A 27631-nucleotide genomic window follows, 5' to 3' on the forward strand; every position below is an offset into this window, starting at 1 on the left:
TCTGCCCCCAGTTTCATGTCCCTCCATCTCTGCCCCCAGATTCATGTCCTCTCCATCTCTGCCCCCAGATTCATGTCTCCCATCTCTGCCCCCAGATTCATGTCCCCCATCTCTGCCCTCAGATTCATGTCCTCTCCATCTCTGCCCCCAGATTCATGTCCCCCATCTCTGCCCCCAGTTTCATGTCCCCACATCTCTGCCCCCAGATTCATGTCCCCTCCATCTCTGCCCCCAGATTCATGTCCCCCATCTCTGCCCCCAGTTTCATGTCCCCACATCTCTGCCCCCAGATTCATGTCCCCTCCATCTCTGCCCCCAGATTCATGTCCTCTCCATCTCTGCCCCCAGATTCATGTCCTCCCATCTCTGCCCCCAGATTCATGTCCCCTCCATCTCTGCCCCAGTTTCATGTCCACTCCATCTTTGCCCCCAGATTCATGTCCCTCCATATCTGCCCCCAGATTCATGTCCCTCCATCTCTGCCCCCAGATTCATGTCTCCTCCATCTCTGCCCCCAGATTCATGTCCCACATCTCTGCCCCCAGATTCCTGTCCCTCCATCTCTGCCCCCAGATTCATGTCCCCCATCTCTGCCCCCAGATTCATGTCCTCTCCATCTCTGCCCCCAGATTCATGTTCTCTCCATCTCTGCCCCCAGATTCATGTCCCCCATCTCTGCCCCCAGTTTCATGTCCCCACATCTCTGCCCGTTTCATGTCCACTCCATCTCTGCCCCCAGATTCATGTCCCTCCATATCTGCCCCCAGATTCATGTCCCTCCATCTCTGCCCCCAGATTCATGTCTCCTCCATCTCTGCCCCCAGATTCATGTCCCACATCTCTGCCCCCAGATTCATGTCCCACATCTCTGCCCCCAGATTCCTGTCCCTCCATCTCTGCCCCGATTCATGTCCCCCATCTCTGCCCCCAGATTCATGTCCTCTCCATCTCTGCCCCCAGATTCATATCCCACATCTCTGCCCCCAGATTCATGTCCCACATCTCTGCCCCCAGATTCCTGTCCCTCCATCTCTGCCCCGATTCATGTCCCCCATCTCTGCCCCCAGATTCATGTCCTCTCCATCTCTGCCCCAGATTCATGTCCCTCCATCTCTGCCCCCAGATTCATGTCCTCTCCATCTCTGCCCCCAGATTCATGTCCTCTCCATCTCTGCCCCCAGATTCATGTCCCACATCTCTGCCCCCAGATTCATGTCCCACATCTCTGCCCCCAGATTCCTGTCCCTCCATCTCTGCCCCCAGATTCATGTCCCCCATCTCTGCCCCCAGATTCAGGTCCCCTCCATCTCTGCCCCCAGATTCATGTCCCTCCATCTCTGCCCCCAGATTCATGTCTCCTCCATCTCTGCCCCCAGATTCATGTCCCACATCTCTGCCCCCAGATTCATGTCTCCTCCATCTCTGCCCCCAGATTCATGTCCCACATCTCTGCCCCCAGATTCCTGTCCCTCCATCTCTGCCCCCAGATTCATGTCCCCCATCTCTGCCCCCAGATTCAGGTCCCCTCCATCTATGCCCCCAGTGTCATGCCGTCCTCTCCTTCATCTGCCCCCAGATTCAAGTTCCACCTCCACATTAAACTTACCTTCTCCTCCGCTCCCTCGCCGCTCTCTGCCCGCCTCACTGACACATGCGGCTGAAGGAAGGAGCTGACACAGGTCAGCTCCTCGCTTCGCCGCTGCCCGCCTCTCTCCCTGACACACGCGGCTGAAGCTGCTCGCGTGCTCGCTTCGCCGCTGCGTCTCTCTCTCGCTGACACATGCGGCTGAAGCGAGGAGCTGACCTGTGTCAGCTCCTCGCTTCGCTGCTGCCGCCGGCTCCTGGCTTGTACATCACGTCTACAAGCCAGGAGCCGGCGGCAGCAGCTAAGCGAGGAGCTGACACAGGTCAGCTCCTCGCTTCAGCCGCATGTGTCAGCGAGAGAGAGAGACGCAGCGGCGAAGCGAGCAGCTTCAGCCGCGTGTCAGGGAGAGAGCCAGCGGCAAAGCGAGGAGCTGACCTGTGTCAGCTCCTTGCTTCAGCCGCATATGTGTTCAAACTCAGATCTGCGTCCTCTGGACGCAGATCTGAGTTGAAATCGGGACATACCTCCCTCCAACCGGGACCACGGGACATGTCACCCAAATCGTGACTGTCCCGCGGAAATCGGGACGGTTGGGAGGTATGCATGTGACGCCCCTGCTCCAGTATAACATATAACCGTATTACACTACATGTACAATCTCTCCCAAGCCTCCCATGTGACGCCCCTGCCCCAGTATAATATATAACCGTATTACACTACATGTACAATCTCTTCCAAGCCTCCCATGTGACGCCCCTGCTCCAGTATAATCTAAACCTTATTACACTAGACGCCTTGTCCCTCACAACGACCCCGTCCCCTGCAATAAACTACATGCCAAGTCGTAAATCGCCATAGCGCCCTCTGCTGCTTATTCATTAAACTACATAGCGGCTTATGGGAAAGTCCCAGGCCTGGGAAATCCCCAATGGGAGGAGTAGCCATGTTACACCCGAAGTGCAAAGGCTATTGAACTGCAAAAATCCTTGGTTGTGAGGTGCCGGGCACAGACTGAGCACACTGAGCGGGTACAGAGAGCAGAGCGGCGCTGTCTATGGAAGCGTGACCCAGCTGCTCCGTCACCTGGAAGTAATGTGAGAGTTGCCGGTGTCGTCCCCGCGTTACACCCGCCAGTGACCCCACCATACGTTATACAGGTAAGACACGAGGGCGCTATTCATGACCAGCTGCATAACGCGAGTGCGTTTTCTGTGTTTAACCGGAAACATGAAGCTGTGTAAAGAAATCGCGTACGACAATCTTCTGCCGTGACCAGTAGATGGCGCTGTCAATGCGTTTCCTAGCTATGTACTGCGTCGCTTAGTGAAGTCAGCCTGTCATGCTTTGGGTGTGTGCGCATGCGCGGGCAGACTCTTTGGTTCCTGCCTGTAGTGTGAGGCAGCTCTTCTATAGTCATTTGCCAGTCTATTGACATCTTTTTGTAGTTTGTTATTTTCATTGTTCCCCCCACAATTATTATATAATCAAATATGTTAAATATTATGTATTTAGCAAATTATATTCCTAATAATTCAGTGGATTATCATTGTGCTTGTATAGGTAGAGTCGTAACTTGAAGCTCCTCATACAATCTCATTAGGACTTTGGGGCCCCCTAAGGTTCCAGGGCCTGGTAGTGACTGCTTCTTCTGTACCCCTCTATAGCTACACCCCTGATTATAGGAGTTCTGACTATAGACGTCTAAGCCACATCAGCGTTCTATATAACATATCATATCTATAGTTTACTACTCTTTTCACATATACTGCAACAATCTTTATTTATTGATTGATTTTTATTTATTTTTTATAAAGGAACAGATTTTTCAGCATATTCAAAGCCAAAAACTGCATATATCACTTGTGGAAATTATTGTGGATTATTGTGATTATAATCCACAATGCGGGTCAGGTTGTGCGCTGAGATTTTCTGCAGTGTATGGTTGAGAGTTGTTAAAATCGCATCCAATATGCTACTACTGTAATACACAGATTTTTCTTCTCGCAAATAGGACTTGACCTGAGTTTTGTGGCCTGGATTGTTGGCCCACACAGGGGAGCGTGTGATACACGGTCATGTGCGTGGGCTAACAGCAATGAATAGGTCAGTGTCCTATCTGGAAAAAACCTGAATAGCAAACTGAACCATGCCACGGTCGTCTACAAGAGGCCTATGTAGCTGGTTATTCTTGACAGAGCACATGCAGTAATACGTAATGGTCTTTCAAATGAATCGGTGCCTATGGAAGACACGAGTATGTGGGGTCCATCATATAGAGCTGATGTGTCACCTGCTTTTTGCTTTTGCTCATAGAGGGTATTTCTGAGCATCAGACCCAACTGACTATGACATCCATGCGCCCTATTAGGGCACAGTGACATGTACTATTATGATGCAACAACCTCTGGAGGCTAAGGCCTCACGTAGAGCCAAAAAGTGCTGTGGAAAAAACCAAGGTAGAAACGCATTGCTTTTTTTTCTGAGCGCTTTTCACAGAAACTCTGCAGCGTTTTCCTTATTAGACTTTCTGCCCCTATTATACGTGTACGGAAAACACCAGCACTGCAGACTGTTTACTGCAATATGTGGATGGGATTAGCCAGGATCCCATCCACTCTGCAGGTACTGAAAGACGCTGTGGTTTTTTTGCCATGGCGTCTGTGGTGCGGCCAGGTCGAGGCATTCTCACAATATGGGGCCTTTAACCTTTCAGCCCCCTGTAATTCTGTACATATGCAGTTTTTAAAATGTCTCTTGGCAGTAGGTCTTACTGCAGAAAAACCCCACACAGCTCAAATACAGACCGGCGTTGGAAATAGGTGTTAAAAATAGTTTTTTAGATGTATTTTTTTGTCTACCTTTTCTATATTTCTGGAGCACATAAAGGCACTTTCCGGTACTGAAAACAGGATTTGCCACTATCAGAGCTGTTTTGCGTCTGTTTTTGACCGTACGTAGTCAGATGATCAGCGGGATGAGACAGGATGCAGCTTTCCGTTTGTCATCCTTTCTATGTAGCATTCAGGTGACTGAGAAACTGTAGACTGCAGAATTGTACAGATGTTACTCTGAAACCCTATGCTATGTAATATGAAATGTGTACAGATACTTATGGGTTGAAGTGTTTTCTGTACATTTTCTGTATGGGGAAAAGCAGATGTTGCTAATGTGTGATATATAAGGTTAAGCTGTGCATTTATTACATATGGCTAGTGCATTCTCTATTAGATGTTAGTTTTACATATGGTATATGGTATTTTGACGCCAGCTTGGATTTACCTGTCCATGCAGTCAGTGTAAGGGTGCATTCACACTGAGTAAACGCTAGCTTATTCTGAACGTAAAACTTGTTCAGAATAAGCGGCGTCTATAGCAGCTCAATTCATTTCTATGGGAGCGGGGATACGAGCGCTCCCCATAGAAATGAATGGGCTGCTTCTTTCACTCCGTGCAGTCCCATTGAAGTGAATGGGGAGTGCCGGCGTGTACGCTCCGGCATGAGCAGAGCTTGCCGTATACGCCAGCACTCCCCATTCACTTCAATGGGACTGCACGGAGTGAAAGAAGCAGCCCATTCATTTCTATGGGGAGCGCTCGTATCCCCGCTCCCATAGAAATGAATGGAGCTGCTTTAGACGCCGCTTATTCTGAACGTGTTTTACGTTCAGAATAAGCTAGCGTTTACTCAGTGTGAATTCACCCTAATAGAGTACTCGTGGGACCTTAGCCTTAAAGGGAGTTTGCCAACAGGTTGAAGCATAGTAAACCAGCAACAATTAGATAGGTAAGTCTCTAAGGGATTTTCCAGGATAACAATTTTTTTGCAAGGGTGCCACGGAAAGTGAAAAAAAAACAGCAACCCTTACTCACCTGTCACTGGTGCTCTAGTGTCTCCACCGTGGTCTGCTCCTGCCACTCTGGGATGACGAAAGTGAGTGATGGCCTGGTTCCTTTACTTAGGAAAGGAACCTGACCGGCCTCAGCAGGTCTCGCAATTGCACCAGCGTATTTCGGCAGTGAAGCATTTGGCACTTTGGAGCAAAAGATCCACCCTCGCTGCTTCAGACTGCTCAATGCATATTGTGAAATAAATGAATATCTCAGCAACTGAGATAAGAAATTTCTGAATTTTCATGGAGAAAAAGTTGTTATATCCAGGTTAGCCTGTAGCTATTGCTGGTTTTACTCTGGTTACAGACTCCCTTTAGGGCTAGTTCACACGGGAACATGGAGGAGGATTTTGACAGCGGAATCCACGCCATAATCCTCCTCAATACAATGTTAGCCTATGTAGACTGATAGTTTTTTTTTCTGCTAGCAGAGAAAAAAAAGTGACATGACCTTTCTTCAGGCGTTTTCCACCTGAAGAAAGCAATAGAAGGGAAGCCCAAAATGCACGTTTTTTACAAAAAAAACGCACGGTAAAAAACACATGTTTTTTGCAGCCCGTACTCTTTAAGGATGGGAAAACCGCCTGGAACCTTTTGGAAGCGATTTTTACAAAAAAAACACTCCACAAAAAGCGGGGCAAGGTCCAAAAAACATTTCGTAATCAGGAAGCTTTTTTTCCGGTGCCAAAATAAGCCGCACGTAATTTACTTGTGAACTAAACCTTAAAGTGTCTCTATTGCTTTCACCTCTATAATGATATCATCCAGAGCAACCATACAGGAATATTAAAGGCTATATACACCTCAGTGACCACACAACACTACTAAATTTGCAATGGGCCTATTGAACGTTTTTTGATTTGTTCTGTTTTTACAATTCCTATGCAAACTATGCATGTCTATGGTAACTGTCGGTCACCAAACTCTCATATTTTTGTCCATTTGTCCAGTACTTTGTGCTAATGTACATTTGGTCAGTCAGTAAAAACTAGAAGGGCATATGATAGTAGTTTGTATTATCTGTTACCATGGAAATGCATTTGTCTGCATATGAGCTATAGAAACAAAATTCAGCTCCTTCCTGCCCTACCACCTCTCTATAACTCCACTGAAGTGCATAGGATGGTCCTAGACATGCGCAGACATGGAGCCAAACGAAATAAGTGGAATACATATTGATAAAATGCTTTGTATCAGTAGGCTTCATTTACTATAAGGATTGCAGGTGAGCAAACAAAATATTGGGATGAGATGGGAATAACCTTTTCATGCCCAGGGGCTTTCCTGGCTGGGGGCTATTATTAATAATGATTGACCTATCTTTACGATAGCTCAATTATATCACATTAGGGAGATTCTGACACCTGGACCCCATACCAGATGGCCTCTAGTGTCAGAACCTACACAGTGGATGTACAGAATGGTCAGTATACATTGGGCAGATTCTTCTCCTTCCTCTATAGGCCCAGCACCAGAGGCTGCCTGGAACAGCTGGTTGGCACATGGGTCAAATACTCATGACTAGAGATGAGGGAGTACTGTTCGGATCAGCCGATCCGAACAGCACGCTCGCATAGAAATGAATGGACGTAGCCGGCACGCGGGGGGTTAAGCGGCCGGCTGACGTCAAAGCAGAAGTACCAGGTGCATCCATTCATTTCTATGGAGCGTGCTGTTCGGATCGGCTCATCTCTACTCATGACCTTTCTTGTAGGTGACCAGTAGGGCTGGGCAATTTTAGCCTAAAAATAAAAGCTCAATTTTATTCAGTTTATGAGAGAGAGATTAGAATGTCTCCATGGAAGATTTCTGATCCTGGGGTGGGAATGACATCAATTTCACAATTGTGGGGAAAATCAGAATCACTATTCATTGAAATGGCGAATTAATCAAATGGCAAATGAAACAAATTAATTCAATTAATTACACATCTTTAATCATAAGTTTGATAAACAGCCCCCAGCTGGGAAAGCCCCTCTCTGGGGGCCGGGGGGTGAGGTGCTGACTGACATTTTTTGTTCTTGTTACTATAGTGGAAAACAATAGTAAGCAACTTGGAAAGTCCAGCACTGACATCTAATTTCCTCAAACCCCCTGAAATCCTGTTGTCTTGGTATAACTTTAGGAAAGCCTATACTCAAGAATCACATGAGCAAGCACACGTGACCACAGTAATAAAAATAGCATGATATTACACCCCAAGCCCCTGTGGTTTATGGATGTCACAGGCGACTTTTCAGGAACACAGTGCACCTCTACCTATTAGTTTACTTGTATCAAGGGACAGTAGCAAGCCCTCAGACCCACTGGATATATAGAGTATGTGAATACTTCTCTTAAGGCTGGTCTTACACGACCGTAATGCTTTTACGGTCCGCAAGTTGCTGATCAGCAACACTAGTTGCTGATCATCAACTTACACTCCGCAGATGTCCGTGACCTTCTGCACTCGCCCATAGAGTTCTATGGGCGAGTCCGTGCAGTGCCGTGAATTGCGGCCATTACGGACATGCGGACCTCGGTTGCGGCCCAGCACACCACGGATACAATATCCGGTGGTGTAAGAGGTCGCATTGAGTATAATGTGTCCGCAATTGAAAACCCTCAATTGCGGACCATTTGCGGACTTAAACTACAGTCGTATAGGACCAGCCTAAGGATTAGTGTTATGTGGAAGGGGAATGGCCAGCTTATAGTGAGCTTCTCTTTCCTCCTGCTTCCTCTGTTGTCCTCCTCTTCAGGTTTTTATAGATAGTAGTAGTAATAATAATAATAAATTTTATTTATATAGCGCCAACATATTCCGCAGCGCTGTACAATTTGTAGGGTTCAGATACAGACAGATACAAAACAAAGAACGTCATTTCACACAATGGGACTGAGGGCCCTGCTCACAAGAGCTTACAATCTATGAGGTAGAGAGGATGACACAAGAGGTAGGAGGGGCGGCATTGCTTATACAGTGTTCAGACAATTTTGTAATAGAGGTTGCAGCCATTACACAAACAAAGCTTTATGGGCCGTTACTAGTAGTGTCGGACAGAAGGCCTGCATGCTCTGCAGCATGTAATATAGACTTGGAGTTTTGCCATTGTATAAAAGTAAAAGTACAAATGTGGGAAGTTGTGAAACTGTAACCATGAATTTATAAGGTTCTGCTAAATTCTCATATGTGTCATGGATATGTGCAGACAAGTTGCTGGCTATAGACTCAAGTACTGAATAAATTTTATATTTTAAAGCTCTGTTCACATTTTTGTAGGAATTTATGATATTTGATGAAAACTAATTATAAATCAATGGAGACTGTTGCATGCCACTGGTGGTCACCATATGAGCCTGTCTTCCGTGTAGTGGCAGCTCTAAATTATTTGTAAATGTCCTGTTCATACTGTTCATACAGGATAGTTCTTAGCCGTGTTCATTTAACATGTGCTACGTTTTGTGTAACCTCTTCTATCTATGCTGTAATATTATTATATATTATATATATTAATATTTTCCCAAAGAAATGCTACAAAGACAAAGGTTCGTGATATCTATAACAATAAGGACACGGGTTTAGGTTTTGTGAGTCAGGTTTTAAAGCTAAAATCAGGAGTGGTAAGAGATGAAGTTCCAGCTGTCCTTTAGCTTGGGACTACATGATGACTTGGACTGTGACACTGGGACTAATGCAAGTGAATGGCGTCACATTGCCACCTTGAGTTGCCAAAATATAGAGCAATGACTGCTTGAATCATTCTGCTGTGGTATTCACTTCCATTAGTTTAGATGTGACTGGGTGGCACTGCAAGGTTTGGTCCTACTACAGGAGTTGCTGAATAAAAGCTCTTTAATAGCAGCCTTATAGGCTTCCACTGTTTATGATCTAAACATGGTTTTGGCTTCAAAAATGTATCAACAAAACCTGATTGTTTGTCCTTGTCCTGTATAAACAGGACCGGGTTTCACCTGTTTGTTCCGAATTTACTGGCCTGAACAGTATGCCAGGAGAGTTCCTGCCTTCCAACAAAATACTGTACCATAGTGATTATAGTATAGGACAGTATTTAGCTTGATAGAACTCCTAGCCTCATATACAACTATACTACTAGTAGTCCCAGCATGACGTACAGGTCAGTAATTCTGGCAAACACACGGACAGTTTCACAGATGAATCTTGCTTGTGTGAACGCGGTGTTAGGTCTCATTCACAACAAGTCCTATTAACTGTATTGCCCTGTACTATCAGCGAGTAACCTGCGGCAGAAAGTCAAGGCGTTGGATTACTACCACAGCCTCCTCAATAATACACGTCACGTTTTTTTCCATTGTACATTATTGTATGTTATTGCCGTGTGAATATACCCTTAGCAGCCAAACAGTTGGAAGTTCCATCGATTACCGGAGTCCCAGTTCCAAAGTGTTAGGCATCTTTAGGTAACCTTAAAATCTATGTAACTCCTGGGATTTTCCAGGCTTATGGTGTGGACTTTCCTGCACCTGGACATTCTTTTATCTCATGGATGGGTGCTACCTTTTTAACCACTATCTAGAAAACGCTGTTAGGCTACTTTGTTTTTCCATGGTGCTTTTCTTTACAGGGTTTTTCCAAATATATTGTATTTTCAAAACCCCCCACCCTTCCCCTTAGTGATATGTGAAGGGATGGCTAATTCCCAGGGGATAGAGCATAACATTAGTGCCTAAGGCATGTGAAAACCTGCTAAGTGACAGTGGAAAATCCCTGTATATAGCTTCAGTATATAGTCCCAGCTTCATATACAGTACTGTGCAGAAATGTATCTATTCTTTCTCAACTAATGGATGTGCCATTTCTCAGAGGCATCTTGTCTACCAACGCCAAGTTCTCATCATCACTCGGGGTGGTAAGAGTAACTTGTGACCTCATGTCTAATTCTAGTTGTAACTGAATGAAGCGAGGACTATTAATGGACTCATGTGTAAACCATGTAGTACTTTCCCTATAGAGCTGTCTTATCTGAATGACATCAGACCTGTATGACTAAGTCTCTATTTTATTTGTGAAATCTCGGAAAGTTGTTGAAGCTCTTTTGTAACTTTGGGGGATTTTCTTTTTTGCTGCACTTCATGTTAAAAAAAGGAACATTTACAAAGACTTGGTTTGTGATTGACACAGAGTGACATGTGTTTTTCCTTACACTACTAATAGAAAGATGGCAACGCAGCAGATCCTTCCCCAGGACTTGTACATGAGCAACATGCTAAAGGCTGTGAAAATCCGAGAAAGAGCCCCACAGGACATAGAGAAGCCCAGCAATGGAATCATCCACCACTTCCGAACAATGCACCGATACACTATTGAACTGTTCATGATCTGTCAGTTTTGCACAAGATTCAGAGAGATTCTGCAAAAGACTCTTTTTAATAGATCTATGCAAATTGCATTGGAAAGTCACAAGAAGCTAAATGCATGTAAAGAAGTGAAAAAACTTGTCCCGCTACGGACAAATGGTAAGAATCTTTCTCTTTTAATCTGTTACGTAGTGGAACAGCTTTCTCTCTGTATAAGTGATATATCTCAATGATCTTACATTGTGAGTATGGGTGTATACAGGGAGATAACATTAGAATAATTTACTGTGATTTTTATGAATGAAGTAGTGGTCTCTGCCCATGGTGTTGGCTAGTAGTATAGAGCTCTGTCATACCAGTCAGCGTGGTCAAACATTTACTCCTTTTCCCTACCTTAGTAAGGTTAAATAATGTATGCTATGTGTGCCATTTTTATGCCCATCTTTATTATTGACTTTAAATAAAAAATCCCATTGTATGACCAACTGGGGGATTTTACTGCAGGGCTCTGTTACGTGGGACCAGTTCCTAATAATCCGCCACAGTTTCCTTAAAATTCAGATGGCAGAATTCGTTTTCTGATCAAAAACAAAAAGTAATAAAAACTCATCAAAAAGATCTCGTGAAGCTACAATGAAATAGAATGTAAAAAGTTATGAACACAATGCAGAGAAAGATAAAATAACTGGTTTAAGGCTGAAATGTGTTAGATTGCTAAAAGGTTAAAGGGGTTATCCGGTTTCTAACATTGATGGCCTGTCCTTAGGTCCTGGGTATCAGACCCTCACAGATCACCGGTACCCAAACAGCCCAGCTCTTCATATTGCATACATACTGGGAGCATCGCAGATCGCTCACCGAACAAACTGTGGCGAGTGTAGGTACTGCAATGTTGCCCGATAAATTTCAATGGGTCAGTGCTGCCCTGGAGTCTATCTTTGACGCAGGCTTTCTTGTTCCTCAGCAAGATGTGATCAACCGTTTCTGTTATCAACAGCTGGGATGAGGAAACCTATGTAAAATATATTGGACTGTTCCCCCCAGCTCACTGAACTTTTTTTTATCTCATTTAAAGTGGACCTCCAGTTATAAACAACTTTGCGTACATGAAAAGTACTGATGAAAATAAGAAACTTTGTAATATATATTTTTAAGTATTTTTTCCACTTTTCAGGTAGAGTTACTTTCTACATGTTAGTCAATGAAGAGGGTAAGGGGTAGAAAAGATAAGATAATCCTTTAATAGTCCCACAGTGGGGAAATTTCAGCATGTTACAGCAGCATAGTAATACAGATATAGGATAATACACAGTAATATATTACAGAAGTAGACACACATAAGCTGAGAAGAGAAGATATACTAGGAGTCCATAGCAGCTAAGGAACAGAAGAAGAAAGAAGGAAGACTTCATAATCATTAGTTTTCTGTACGGAGTGATCTTCGCTTGGTCTGATGTAGATTATACAGCCTGATCGCGGTTGGAAGGAGACTTGTATCCATTGCTGCTCCTACTCTCTGCTGCTACTCTATACAATTCTGACCTTGCTAGGTTGTAGATAAGAGGCTGCTAGTACTCAGAAAGAGGTAATAACCCCAATTAACTAGTCTCCAGCAGCCTCCTACTCCCCACCCCCTTATCCATAGAGGTCTCTGAGGCTGGGTACAGAGACAAATATAATGTAAACAGCAGTTAGATTATAGATAAGGAGTGTAACAGCAGTTTAATAAGTGGAGAATGTAACAGATCTGCTTAATAAAGATGTATTACAGAGTTTCTTATTTCCACCTATAGTATTATGCGTTCTATACTGTTAGCACACTTTAAGCAAAAATATGAACATTTAAAATTAAGATGTGCCAGTAAGATTAAAAAATTTAGATTTTATTTTTAGGTATAGGTCTAGTTCTGTCCCTTCTCATGCTTTGCACTGTCAGTTGTTCTGTCAGGCTATAGGAGACATTGAGAAGATCTCTATCTCTGCCCCCTGCCCTTAGAGCACCTGACTATTGCCATACAAGTGTCTGCTAAGAGTTGGAGTTTTACAATAACTTGCAGGAAGGTCACTTTCTGAGTGATTCATCCACAGTGTAATTCAGGATATAAGAATGACAGAAATGAGGAAGATGGTTGGTAATATAAGAACTGAAACTTAAGAGCAAGACAGAATAAAATTTCCAGGCTGAATTGGCTGCAGTGATTTCACTTGCCTGATGAATATGTAATCCTGCTAGGCTTGTCCCCGCCCTCTTGGAAAGTCCTGTCTGCTACAATGTTGAAAGAACAAAAAAGTACAATAGACTTCAGCCAATGGCTTCTCACATTGCCTTGTACTGGGAAATTCCAAGTGACACGGAATTTTATGCTGGTGGTTCTGTGTGTACATGAAATTTACAAGCAAAACAATTCATTGCTTTGTTCTTCATTTGACAATAAGAGGGAATTTTACCTACATGTGCTTCAGCAATTAGTTCTGAGTTTATCTTCTATATGATTCTAGACATATGGTGACTGCATGGTTTGTAGACAGACTTGTCTCAGATGTGCAGCTGTATCACAATACTGACATATACTTCATGATACAGAGCTATTAGCTGAAGACCCGATACTGCTGGTACTATTAGCTATATAACACTTCTTTAGGGTATAGAGTTTCTGTGAACTGCAAATTTACCAGGGCTAAATCTCTACTCATGTACTATATATAAATGTATAAATTTGACATTTTACTGCCTTGAAATAACAGAGTAGTAATACATAGGGAGATGTATCAAAACTAGTGCAAAGGAAAGTGAAGTATTTACTCACAACAATAAAATGTTATCTCTTAGACACCCTGGAAAATAAAAGCAGCAACCCGGTAGTCCTTTGCATCAGTGTCATTATACTTTGTCATTATACTTTGACTTTTATAGTATATGTATGCGTTTAATTTCTAAGTCACAATTATTCCGTTTTTTCTGGTTTAAAGGGGCTCTATCAGCAAAAAAAAATTGGGGGGGGGCAGTAGTGCACGATGCAACGTCCTCTTCTGGCACGCCTACCTCTTCTCTCAGGGACGCCCTCCGGTACTGGCTCTTCCCTGGATTCATCTTCATATTCTTTTGGCAGTTCAAATCCGATTGGTTGAAATCCTGAGCTTGCATAGTAGCGCTCCCTCCGGAGCTACTGAGTACACTCTGGCGCCATTTTTCTCAATGGCAGTGCCGCCGGAGTGTGCACAGTAGCTCCGGAGGGAGCGCTACTGTGCACGCGCCGGATTGCAACCAATCGGATTTGAACCGCTGGAAGAAGATGAAGATGAATCCGGGGAAGAGCCAGGACCGGAGGGTGTCGCCGGAAGAAGAAAGTAAGGGTAGATGCCAGAAGATGACGTCGCATCGTGCACTACCGCCCCCCGTGCATGCAAAGGTATCATTTACATATATGTTTTTATAGTTTTATTTTGAAACGGGAGCGTGTTTAAAATAAGATTAGCGGTGCCTGAATAGCCTTTTTAAAGGCTATTCATGCATATGTGGGGCTCATACAGCAAAATTTTGCTGATAGGCTCCTTTAATACAATTTTTTCTGTCTCTTTTTTTTCTATAGGAGATGGAAACTGTTTAATGCATGCTGCATCAATGTATATGTGGGGAGTGCAAGACACGGATTTAGTACTCAGGAAAACATTGCACAATGTTCTGAAGACAACAGATACGCGAAACTTCAAATTCCGCTGGCAACTGGAGTGTGTAAAATCCACAGTGTTTCAACAGACAGAACTGCGATATGACACGCGGGTAAGAAATACTGTACTCTCAGATATCTCTGCAATCTTTCTTGATGCAATAAAACAGACCAACTCAGACCTTGCTGAATATGGCGGTATAGTATTTACAACAGCAAGAAAATTAGGTGTACAGCATAGAGAATTGCAATAAAGGCAGAAATTGCACGCCAAGATGTAAATAAATATGTCATAAACAGAAAACTGTGAAAAGAGGTGGAAAAAGTTGAAATCCATAGACAGATTTTCTGTGATATGCTTTTGTGATGATATACAGTATAAGTGATATACTGTATGTACTACACAAACCAATGGGTTCAGTTTTCTATAGAACTGAGATCCTCAGTGGACACTCCTACAAAAAATAAAATAACGCACCCAGATAGAAATGTTGGATTGGTGCAAAAGTCTGCAGGCAGTATGTAAATGATTACAGGTGTGGTCTGATAAGACACTGGGTCTTGCCATAATATGGTATAAAAATGCTTCCCCTGATGCCTTCTATTGAGTAGCGTACCCCATGGTGAGAGATCATTGACTGCTAGATGTACCTCTATGACGCAATCTAAGACAGACTTTAAGAGTGGTTTGCATCATTGAACTGAGAGAAGTAGGATGGATGTTTTAACTATTCGCCAAACATCTAGGCTGTTCTGACATATTAATGTGAGGTCTCACGCACAGTGAACTGGACCAGACAGACCACCAGTACATAGGATTATTTGATATGCCATCAAGGGAGAGCAGCTTAGCACTTTCATTTTCCACCATTTAGACACAGGTGACACCTTTATTACACACCCCTGTCTCTGCCTAGACCATTTCCAGGCATTTATCAGAAGGGAATGTGGTGTCCCTGCACCCATTACATTTCCTGCTTTTGACAGCCAACCACTGTTGCCTTTGTTTGCAGTGGTGTCATGGGCAAGAAACCTGGACTGATAAAGTATTGTCTTTAGTGTTGAATACAGGTACTGTTTGGGAACCAAAAATCATTAGATTTGATTTTGATGGCCTCATGCTGAACGCTATGATCCTGCCTTTTCTGTGGAGTAACACAGTGCCCCAACTGAGTGTGTAATGATCTAGCGGTCAATTCTAGTAATAATTTGAGGGACACTTAACTGTTGGCTATGTGCAGGACCTCCTGCGGCTACATGTGTTGCCTCTCATGGCAGGACTTCGAGCTGGCATTTTCAGCAGGATAATGCACACCCAAACAGCAAGGGTTTCCAAGAAAGTCTTTGCTAAATTGAAATACTTCTTTGACCTGTCTAGTTACCATATTTAAATGAGTAAATATTGAACTATCTGGTATGCCAGCTTTGGCAGCCTATGGGCTAGTTCACACGGGAGCAAGGAGACGGATTTTGACAGTGGATTTCACCTCAAAATGCGCCTTCATACAATGGTGGTCTATGGAGACCACTAGTGTTCTTTTTTCCACTAGCGAGCTGCCCTTCAGGTGGATTCCGCGGCACGGTCGTGGCAGGCGGGTTTTGACCCGAGAGTGATGCGGCTCCCCGCGTCACTCTCGGTGCCAAAATCCGCCCCCTGTGTGAACAAGTCCTATGAGTGTTAATGATTGACAGGCTTAGTGGCAACATGTGCCAGCAAATGTACCGCAGGCTAGAGATGACCCATCATGGCAATAGAGCCTCTTTTCAATTCTATAGTTTTCCCCAATATACTTATCATTTTGTTCTAATGTTATAATAGCTTACATATAACACTATTATATTCATATGTAGAAAAAATCATTTAATTCCAATAACTACTTCTTGTTGTGTTATTTTTTTTGTCCATGAGTGTACTCTCACCTTTATCCAAATATCCAAAAATATTGCCAATCTTCAGCTTTAAGGACCAGTTTAGTTTTCATGACTGTCTGATCTGTCACTGATGTTGTATTGATAACCAGATTATTCAGATTAAGATGAGAGAACAGCACAAGTATGTAATTTTTGCCAAAAATGAAATCTATCATTAATTGTGTAATTTATTTTCTCCATAGAACTGGGATGATGAATGGGAACATCTTGTCAATATGGCATCCACAGACACCTCAATTGGCCACAGTGGCCTCCAGTACAATTGTCTTGAAGAAATACACATATTTGTGTTGGCAAACATCCTTAGGCGAACAATTATTGTTCTTGCAGGTAAATATTCTAACTTTTTGAAAAAAAAAAAAAAAAACTTAAAATTTTTTTCATCTTCTTACAGTTGTTTTATGCTAGGAGAAAATAGAAATATAGATTTAATGTATATTACAATGTTTTAAGTACAAATCATGTTTTTTACATTTAGCAGGAAAAAAAAATGGACAGAAGTGTATAGCCATCTGTTTAAATAGATATCAATGTTTAAAACCAAAAACAGATCAGTTTCTGTCCTTTTTTTGGACAGACATAAAAATATGATATACAAAATTTTTGTGTCCTACCAAAAAACAAATGAATCATATATTTTTTTTTTAAACATTGATGGCTATGTAAACGGATAGCCCTCCTTTTACAACCAATCCCTTAAAGGGATTGACCAGGTTCTGTCCATGAGCTGTAGCTGGTATTGCAATGTATCCCCATTATGGGAATGAGACTGAACTGCAGTACTAGACCATGGACAGATATGGCATTCTTTCTGATCCTGCACAAGAACATTATACTGTATTTGCTAAAAATATGAATAAAAGTAATTATGCCATATTCAAAATATCTATTACTTTGACAGATAACATGTTCCGAAGTTTGGAGTCTGGCTCCAGTTTTTCACCTCTCAATGTTGGTGGAATTTATCTACCTCTTCATTGGCCTGCACAAGAATGTTATAAATATCCCATTATCCTTGGCTATGACAGCCAGCACTTTGCACCTCTTGTCACTATGAAAGACACTGGACCAGGTATGTTGAACAATACTTACTTCATAGAACATATGATGCCGTTTTTTTGCATCTTTAAATTCATTTATGTATGAAGAAAAAAATACTACTATAGTACTGGAACCGGTCATAACGAATAAATTCTGATTGACTATTGACTACTTGATATTTATAATTGGATAGGATTATTTCTTAGCTCTTGAGTGTCTCACAGTACCAGTAGTAATAAACCTTGCTATCCCAACAGAAATCCGAGCTGTCCCATTGGTGTTCAGTGAAAAAGGCAAATTTGAAGATATGAAAGTGCACTTTTTAACGGACCATGAAGAGAAATCCAGGGAGAATCTACTTAAAGAGTATTTGCATGTGCTGGAGGTACCTGTGCATTCTTGGGAGTATGGTACCACTCATCTAGTAAACACTGCCAGGTCAGTACCTTTATATAAAGTATGTTCAATGCTTTACCCAGGCAATACCATACAGAGTTTAGGACCTATACAATATATAATATCATCAACACATAGGAGGAAATTTATGAAGACTGTGTCTAGATTATTGAGAGACTCAATCTCTTAATTCAGGCACTGCCCATGTGTCATAATTGAGATCTATGCCAGTCGCTAACTGTCATAGATTTCCTATATAATTCACACCAGTTTTATGGCATAAGATATACTAAACTTGTTGGGCAGAGGCATCCCCATTGCCTTAGTCTCTGCCCACATTTGCAAAAAGTGGTGATCAGAGTGCCAAAAGAAGTTGGCGCATCTTTGGTTAAAAAAAAAAAGGCTGTGCACCCAAGATGCACCACAACTATTCCCATCTACACCAGTTTTCTAGCTTAGAGGGAATAGTAATTTCCCCTCATTATCTCTTAGGGCTCGTTCACATCTGCGCCTGGTCTCCGTTCTGCAGGTTTCCGTTTCCTGCACAAAACAGAGGCAGGAGACGGAAACCTGCAGGACTCTTTCATACTCATTCATTTGAATGAGTTTGAAAGATGTGCGGCGGTGAGCGTAACCGTTTTTTTTAAATCGGACACAGAGTCGGACATGCAGTACTCTGTGTCTGGTTTAAAAAAAACTTTCGCGGCGGAGAGCATAAAACGCTCACCGCCGCTCATGGGCGGACCCAGTCTGACAGGTGTCCGTCATGCAGAAGACGGAAACCACAGAACGGAGACCTGAACGCTAGTGTGAAGCTAGCGTGACATATATTTCTTTTAATAATAAGGCACTCAATCTTGTTGTGCTGGCACCAGTCCTGCACCCATGAAACAAACCTTCACGTTGCACCTCTTGACTTTGTCTTCAAAGTCTGTTCTCTTAAAGTGTTTCCTGGGTCAACTGTATTTGCAAAATAAAGAAATATCAATTACTTATTTTATCAATGAAAAAGTCAAAGGTTGACACATTTGTTTTTTTGTAGGCTCGATGAAAACAATTTACCTAAAGAAATCAATTTGGTTGAAGATTACTTTCAGCTAGTGCAGCACGAGTACAAGCGGTGGCAGGAGAGCAAAAGTGGAAAAAGTCGATTTGAGATTGCCCTTCCTCAGCTGTCTCTTGTTGAAGTGAAATGTGAAACATTAAATTGTCCTTTCTTCATGTCTGTGAGCACACAGCCTTATTGCCATGAGTGCTTTGATAAGAAGCGGAAAGCCATTCACAGGACTAAAAGCCACATACAGAAGAGTGAATCTGTACATTGCAAACCTGAATATTGTGAACCGTCATGTCAGGTGACAGAAGAGTCATTGGCAGACCCTGCTTCTGTATTAGCAACAGCACCCAGCCTTTTTATTTTCAGTGAAACAAATGCAATGAAATGTAAAACCCCTGACTGCCCATTTACGTTAAATGTGGAACTTAATGGACTGTGTGAACACTGTCATAATGCTCGGCATCTTCAGCTTGGCAGCAGTAATGAAGGGGTTAGGGGCTCAGACATAATAAAGTGCAATATATGTTTTCAGGATGCTACTAGAACTTTTAACGGTATTTGCAGCTCTTGCTTTAAACGGACTACAGAACGTTCCCACAGTCATAGCATTCCCCCTTTACTTCATCAAAGGTCCATCTCTGACACTGGCAATTTGTCGAGAAGTCTTGAGATTCTATCAGGTCAAGAGGCCATAAATGATGAGACTCAGACATCATCCACTAGTTCACAATCTGTGACAAACTACAACATGGAAGAGAGGGCGGCTTACCAAAAATGTAGAAAATCTGGCTGCCAGTATTTTGGTACACTACAGAATGAAGGATTTTGCACTTTATGCTTTTTTGAGTATAAAGAAAACAGCGGTAGGTAATCTCTCTGCTTTGTTGTTATTTTAATAATACCAGAAATATGTTAGTTTTCTGTTTGGTAGCACATTTAGGGTTAGTCCACACGTAGTTTCTTAGTCTGGATTTGGACGCGGGAAGCCGCGTCAGAATCTGGACCAAAATGCGCCTGTCACGGTTAGCCGTGACTGTCATGGCTTCCAACAGTCGCAGCATTCCACTCCGGATTAGGCCCACGTGAATGGGCCTAGTCCGGAATGATTGTCTTGATGCAGAATCCGCGTCAAGATAGGGAGGCGGTTTTTTGACCCGCATTTTGAGCGGATTCCGCGTCAAAATCCAGACCAAAAAACTACGTGTGAACTAGCCCTTAACTTGTTATAGTTGTTTGAAGATTAATGTTTTAGTTACCGTAACTAAGGAATAATATGCTTCAAAGATACATAAACTGTATACCAAACTGCAGTGTGCGGTGCTTTATACTGTCATCTCAAGAGTAGGTCATGTAGGTGGGGCTGAGATTAACACAAGCACAAGAGAAATCTCTCTGAATTTGCAGATCGCAGGTAACAATAAAATACATGCAGATTTCTGATGACAGAATTGCAAAATTATTCTACTTTTATTCAAAAGGTACCTGAGTTTTCATGAAAAGTTGACATATATACCGGTTCTTGCTGGACAGTCTGGTCTATGATGGTATAAACCTTCATACATGATATTTTTTTTATTCCTTTTGCTGCTAATGTCCTCATTTTGGCTGAAACACATTTTGCATTACTTTGAGGATATGGGTGTGTACAATAAGGCCAGGTTCACATGAAGTATTCTGGCTCGTTATTTGGTACGTAGACGCTGCGGGAGGATTTGCGGGCCGTATACGCTCCCATTGTTTTCAATGGGAACCGGTACCGTACACGTGGCGCTATTTTGCGGCCACCGCAAAATCACGGCTGCAAAATAGCGCCACGTGTACGGCACCGGCTCCCATTGAAAACAATGGGAGCGTATACGGCCCGCAAATCCTCCCGCGGTGTCTACGTACCAAATGACGAGCCAGAATACTCCGTGTGAACCCGGCCTTAGGAACCATGTGACACCCCCCCTCCCCTATATACCTAGTTTGGTTTGTTCACTTGCAATTCTGCCAGGTGTAACTGTACAATAGCAAACAAATAGCTGAGAAAAGTCTATGTGACCACTATATAGATCCAAGAATACTGATCTGCAAATGTAGAGCACATACGTGCAGGTATCCATTCCATTTTAGCATCTACCATGCAGGCTTGACACAGGAAAAGAGCAATGTACGATCATATTCAGTAAAGCTACTTGTTGTTTGTGAATAATATACCATCTGTAGCTACACAAGCAGCTAGACGTACATACAAGTACATAAATGACTTTTTTCTTACATTGAAACCTGCAGGTTCTTCATTCCTTTCAGTTTGTAGACATGTGTGAGGTTGTGAGAAAAATCAACCCAGCCCATCCCATCTGCATTCACTGTGTGAAGAAAGAAACCCCCTCCCTTCACTGTTTTTCCATCTTGCTCTGCAGCAAATCAACTGTAAATTAGGTAGAAGAGTGACACCTAGTGGCAGGAAAAAGCAGCAATATTTTTAATTAACGTTCATTACATGTTGGTCCAGAATTGCATTCTGTATGAAATGAGACAAAGTTTTATGAAAATTTAGTGACCATTCAAATGAAAGTATAATGGGATTAGGCATTAATATTCTACATAGGCCTTGTCTTAGACAAAGTTGTCAGGACTATGGAGTTTTGTCAAAGTATTTATTCACCTGCCGCCAAAGTTTTGCTCTTTCAGAGCTGCCATTTCTGAGTTCTCCCTCTGTTCTAGACCACAGCCTAATCTTGAGCCATTATAATGGTCCCTGAGGGACATTTTTATAAACCACCCAGTAGTTTGCATGAAAATACTCCCTTAGGTTCTCTTTCATGCAAGTGATGGACCGGCACACGATTAAAAAGGACCTTTCATGTTTTCTGAGATCAGTGGTATTACAATGCTATGGAAGAGTATTGTCGGGATGGGGGGTGTTACTGTCAGCTGTAAGTCCCGCCCCTCTGACAGTGGTGGGATATCGGTGCTGAAACTAACAGCATAACTCTGGCACTGGGGTGCATACTAGCAAGATTGTCAGCTTTCTAGTTGTATAAAATACCGCCGATCTCAGAGGACATGAGAGGTCTTCTTTAAGTTATAGCAGCAGATTGGTTTTGATTATTTTGCCCTGCTTACTGGTTTGCTTATTGTTTTTTTCACAGAAAGTCTGCCAAGTTTTACTCTGCGGACTTTCTGCTTCTGTTATGCCTATACAGAAAACACTAGCATTTCATAGGTATAATTAACAGTCTGCAATTTGCAAAAATGTTCAGATATTTTAAATCGCAGCATTTGTGCTGTGGATTTTTTTCTGCAGTGTGTGGATGGGATTGGCTAGAATCCCATCCATTTTTCAGGTAATGTAAAAGGCTGTGTTTTTTTGCCACAGCATACCGCCGCGGCCAAAACGTTACCTTTTTGCAATGTGAGGCCCTGGCATTAAGTCTACTTTACTTAGTATGTGACTTTCCAAATATAATACTACACATAGTAAAGCAGCATATGAAGTATTACAATAATTGTGTATTTCTAGTTTTTTGGGTTTTTTTAAAAACTGTAATATTTATTGAAGGTTTTCATACATTTTTACAAACAAGAACAAAAAGGGAAAAGTTAAACTGTAGTAGTGCAAGGTGAAACAATAAACCGACAGCGAGAGGTACATCATTCCAGAACCAGTGGGGAGAGGGAAAGGGGAGGGGGGGGAAGGGAGTGAGAGGAGTCACAAATCATGCGTGTATTTCTAGTTTATCTGTGCAACCTGACTAGACATTACTATTGGCATTAATAACAATGTGTTCTCTATTTTCCAGGAGTAAATGCAACTAGATCTCCCAGAGCATCACAAAGCAATGTCAGCGTGGCTGCATTCAAGAACATGAATCGGTGCTTGGGCCGCGGGTGCAGCACATTAGGCAGCACATTATTTGAGGGTTTCTGCCAGAAGTGCTTCATTGAAGCACAGAACCAAAGATACCATGAAGCAAGAAATACAGAGGAACGAATACAAAGACAAACAGAGGTAGTTATAGTTAGGACTATGTTGTATTATATCTATCTAGTATTGAGTGTTGCATGAGATGGATAGCAATTTTTAGCATTGTATAACTCGTAACCTGTCTAGTTATAACAGTATATTCAAGAGAGCGGATTTCCTGATATAATTTGTATATATCACCTCTTGAGATGAGGTTTATATCTAGTCAAAACAAGCAAATGAGTTGTATATAATCATGGAAGATGATGAGATTTATAGAATAATTTGAGGAACAGTGTTTTTAATATAAGAAATCCATATTTTATTAAAATTGAGCAACAACATTAAAAGGGCAGAGCACATGAACAGTCTTCTAAATAGTATTTCAGAGGCTCAGTTACACAGATCATATAAAGTGCAAATGAAGGCCGTGTACGCACAACTTTTTCATCCATCAAAATGACTGGTAACATAACGGATACCTGGTGAACCCCATTATAATCAGTGAGGCCCCCCCCGGGTCCATATGTTTCTGTCATTTAATAGATTGGGATTTCTGTTTTTCTGTTCCTATAATTGAACAGAAAAACAGAACTGCAGCACAGTTGTGAGTTTACGCTTGGTTCACATCTGCGCTTGCCACTATGTACAGAGAGTCTGTTCCCCTCTCTGCATTTCTTGCCTTTTTTGAGTGGAAACTGAAGGGACCCCATTATAGTTTATGGGGTCCGCGGGTCGCTTTTTGTTATGGGGATTAGGTATCCACATAAGATTAGGTTTAGGAAACCCACGCGTATATGTGAACCAAGCCTGAGCCTTAAACTGCCAGACAGCTAGAATTTCAGTACATTTTAATATAAATTCAACACACGGCTACACAAACAGCTAAATAATAGCATATGTTTTAGGGAACCTTTTGAAGTACAGTACTCCATGTTTAAAAGTCAAAAATTATTTTTCTCCTCAGAGATTTGGACAAAATCGGACTGCAAACCATGTGAAAATATGTGCCAGGGATGTCTGCAGAAACCCAGTGACAGGCAAAAATGATGAACTTTGTGAACAATGCAAGCACAGAGGTGGCCAACACAAGTTATCTGGGGAAGATGCACCTAAACTTCGGTGTAGGGCACCAGGATGTGATCACTACGGGAACAACAAGTGCAATGGTTATTGTAATGAATGTTACCAGTTTAAACAAATGTATGGATAATTCAGAAAAGTGCGGGCTCCCCATTTACCACTATTGGTGCTACCTTCTGAACACTCCATAACAAAGACTTTGCTGAAGAGACTACATGCTACTGGACTTTTGGTTAAGGTTTTGTTCTTTTGGTATTTATCTCAATAGGTTTGTCTATATAAAAGTACCTGTAAAAACAATAATGATTCTGTGTTATGACCCCCAATGACTCCAAACAAGGTTGAAAATGATTTAAAAGACTGACTTTTTATGCATTTGGAAATCATTGGTTGAGCCTACCTACCCAAACTCATACTTAAAGACCATTCCTTCCCCAGTACATGCAAAATCCTTATGTTACAGGCTGCCAATGATTGGGATTGTGAGCAGGGGAAGCAGGGCACACAGGCTGTACCTAAGATTTATACATACATGTTTACATTAGCCTCAATAAGCAGGCCTGATCATATATTGGCAATGAAATTTGTCTGCATCTAACACTATAAAAAGTACATCTTTTCTATGGCTGACAATGAGAAATCCTTGCTTTTTAGATGTCTAAACCAGAAAGGGTAGCTGGGATTTTTGTGTTATAGAGGACTACCATTAAAGAGATTCAAAATCACAGTCTGCAGGAAGGATTGCAGCAGAAAATACTGATTTGCTCAGTCCTCTTAGATGTTTTATCTTCTAAAACCTGTAAGTCTGTGTATACTATAATGAATATTTGTGCAAACTTTTACATTCAGTTCATAGGGAAAAACATGGTTACTGGACCTCTAAGAGAATGCACCACAAAAAAAAAAAAGCATTTATCCTGCTAATGTTTTGCATCTTGAGAAAAGTATTTTTCTGCACACTAGGAATGTCAAGTACGTTCTTGGGTATCAAAAGTGATACTCCTCTTTTGTGGAGATCCTTTGGTCCTTCAATCCTACTATCTTGCCGGGAGTATGCAGAGCAGACAATGAGCAGGCAGTCAGCCAATGATCACTCTTTTTCTTTGTGTTGCTCAATAGTGAAACTTCAATGACATTTTGGGGTATATCTGACTTTTGGATGGGATGAGTTATGAATGAATCTTATCTTCATGGCATCCAATTGTTAAATATGTAGATTTACCCTGAATTTAGAGAATTGTCATCAGTTCTAATAAGTGTTAGTTTAAAATCTGTTCTCTGCAGAGCATTTCATTTACTGATATCTTAACCTTTTATGATCCCACTGATGGATTTTCATGAAATTGTAAATAACTGCAAATGAGTCTAACAAGCCTCTGAATTAGGCTGTGTTCACACGGAGGAATTTACCACTGATTTGGTGGCGGATTTCACCCCCAAATCCAGAGCAGATTCCTTCTAGAGTTTGCCTGCCATTGTTTTCAATGGCAGAGATCATAGCAGGACGCAGAAAAAAGAAGCAATCTGCTCAATCTTGCCATGGATTCCGCAGATGATTCAGCCACTGTGTCCACGGTTCAAGGTTCCCTGCTGATTAGGCCCATTCATCCATAGCGGGATGCCGCAATGGAATGACGATTTACTGCAACGGCATCCCATCGCAGCTAGACTTCGGCAATAATGCCAATGGTGGAAAATGAAGAGGAATTCCTCTTCATTTTCCACTGTGTGAACATAACCTGAGTGTAACTCTGGATCTTGTGTATTTGTTTTCTAAGGACAAAGATCAATCACCATTGGTGTTTCAGTGAAGTCACATGTCAGGCTGGACATCTAGGAGCTGCTAATATGATGTATTGTAAGGAGACTAAGCAGGGGTACACCTTACTAAATTCAAGGCTCAGTGACAGATTGTTTTTAAATTCAGTAAGTTTATGTTCTTGCATTCAGATGTCATGTCTGTGAACACAACATGTGCCATGAGCTTATTTATTTACTCACATTATGTATTGTAATTTTACACTTGTACATCATTGTATATTGGACATTCACTTTAAACTAATAAATTATTTAATACATTTAATTTTTTTTTTCTTGCCATGACAAACATAAAAATCTAATATCCTAAAATATCCACTTAAAGGGGCTCTATCACTGGGAAAAGTCATTTTTAACTAATCACATCCTTGCATAGGATTTAGGTTATTCCACACCTACCTTTAGTATGACAATTGCCTCAGTAGTTTCTGAATAAGTCCGTTTTTATTCATATGATAATTAGACTCGGTGCATGATGTATTGTGCACCCCCTTTGCTATTGTTTCCTATGGGAGTATATGCACTGGCTGATGATGATGACTCAGCTTCCTGTTTAACACACACATAGGAGATAATAGCAGGGACAAGTGCTGCTGGGAACTTCCTGTGCTGGCTGGAAGCTCATTAGCATATGAATAAAAATGGATTTATTCACAAACCACTGAGGCAATTTACATACTAAAGGTAAGTGTGGCGTAGCAATTCTAAAGGCTATGCAAAGATGTCCTTAGTTAAAAATTACTTTTCCCAATGATAGAGCCCCTTTAAACATTTCAGCAGAGACATTTATCACAAAATATGATGTGTCATTACATAAAGTAAAATTTTTGAAGGGGTATTCCAAGACTAAAATACTGATGACCGATCCTTAAAATAATTAATGAAAACTGGGAGTTAAGCACCCAAATGATCAGATGTTTGAATAAATCACAGCATTGGGACAAGCAATGTGGACCCTTCACTGCTCACAGAGCAAAGCACTGTACATTGTATAGTTACTGTGCTTGGTATTTTAGCTCAGCACCTTTCATTTGAATGAGATAGAGCTGCACACAGGCCATGTGACTGATGAACGTGGCTTCACTGGTCTGTGAAGTGGAAACTGAGATTTTCAGTGCTCGGGGTCCAGCGCAGAATGTTTTTATTTACTTTCAGCCAGGACTATGTTCTTTTCATTTTATCACAATAAGTTTGCCACAAAAACTTCTACTCCAAATCACTCCCACTATATCTCTGAAAAAAACTTTTCACTGGAGTCCTAGGTTCATATAAAATTACAAAAGATTTTTTCTTTATTTAATTTCTCAATGTATCCCAGCAGAAATAGATGTAGAAGTAAACCCCGACACTATCCCTTCATATAGTTTAATTTACTATTTCCCATATGGTCTCTGGTGAAAACATATTGAACAAATATGCCTGGTACTCTGAGATTCTCGCTTGTCTCACCTCACCTCCATTATCATAACATATATTCTGATGATCATATACATGAATGGATAGGGTTCACAAGAATTTTCACCTCCAGTCCCCTGCCTCAGATTAAAATGCTCCTATGAGTCCCCCTCAGTGTTCCCACATGGAATGTAATGCTCCCCAGAGCCCCAGCACAGTGTAATGCTCTATAGAGGCCTCACACAATATAGTAAACTCCCCAGAACCCCCCTAGTATAATGCTCTACAGTGGCTCCACACAATATAATGTGCTTTCCACAGCCCTCACACAATGGCCCCACACAGTATAAAATGCTCCCTACAGTGAGCCCCCATATAATGCTGCACAGTGGCCTCACACAATATAATATGCTCTTCAGTAGCCCCACACAGTATAATATATTCCCCAGAGACCCCAATATAATACTCCACAGTGGTCCCATAAAATATACTATG

General features: G+C 41.9%; 1 protein-coding gene across 1 annotated transcript; it reads left to right on the plus strand.

The window, feature by feature from the left end:
• Positions 1-2508: 2508 nt before the first annotated feature.
• Positions 2509-25963, plus strand: TNFAIP3 (TNF alpha induced protein 3). The gene is made up of 9 exons (XM_075267909.1): positions 2509-2742; positions 10652-10953; positions 14385-14575; positions 16577-16724; positions 17296-17466; positions 17693-17873; positions 18874-19751; positions 22677-22885; positions 23808-25963. The coding sequence occupies exons 2-9, from the start codon at positions 10656-10658 to the stop codon at positions 24051-24053; spliced, it is 2322 nt and encodes a 773-aa protein (XP_075124010.1). The 5' UTR covers positions 2509-2742; positions 10652-10655; the 3' UTR covers positions 24054-25963.
• Positions 25964-27631: the final 1668 nt, after the last annotated feature.

This window comes from Leptodactylus fuscus, chromosome 3, assembly GCF_031893055.1.
Source record: "Leptodactylus fuscus isolate aLepFus1 chromosome 3, aLepFus1.hap2, whole genome shotgun sequence".
NCBI classification, from domain to species: domain Eukaryota; kingdom Metazoa; phylum Chordata; class Amphibia; order Anura; family Leptodactylidae; genus Leptodactylus; species Leptodactylus fuscus.

What these genes read in the sequence shown, in the direction of transcription:
- TNFAIP3 (XM_075267909.1), top strand. Translation starts at nt 10,656, where the DNA reads ATGGCAACGCAGCAGATCCTTCCCCAGGACTTGTACATGAGCAACATG. An exon ending in TGTCCCGCTACGGACAAATG is followed by an intron (nt 10,954 to 14,384) that starts GTAAGAATCTTT and finishes TTTTTTCTATAG; the next exon opens with GAGATGGAAACTGTTTAATG. An exon ending in CATCTAGTAAACACTGCCAG is followed by an intron (nt 17,874 to 18,873) that starts GTCAGTACCTTT and finishes GTTTTTTTGTAG; the next exon opens with GCTCGATGAAAACAATTTAC.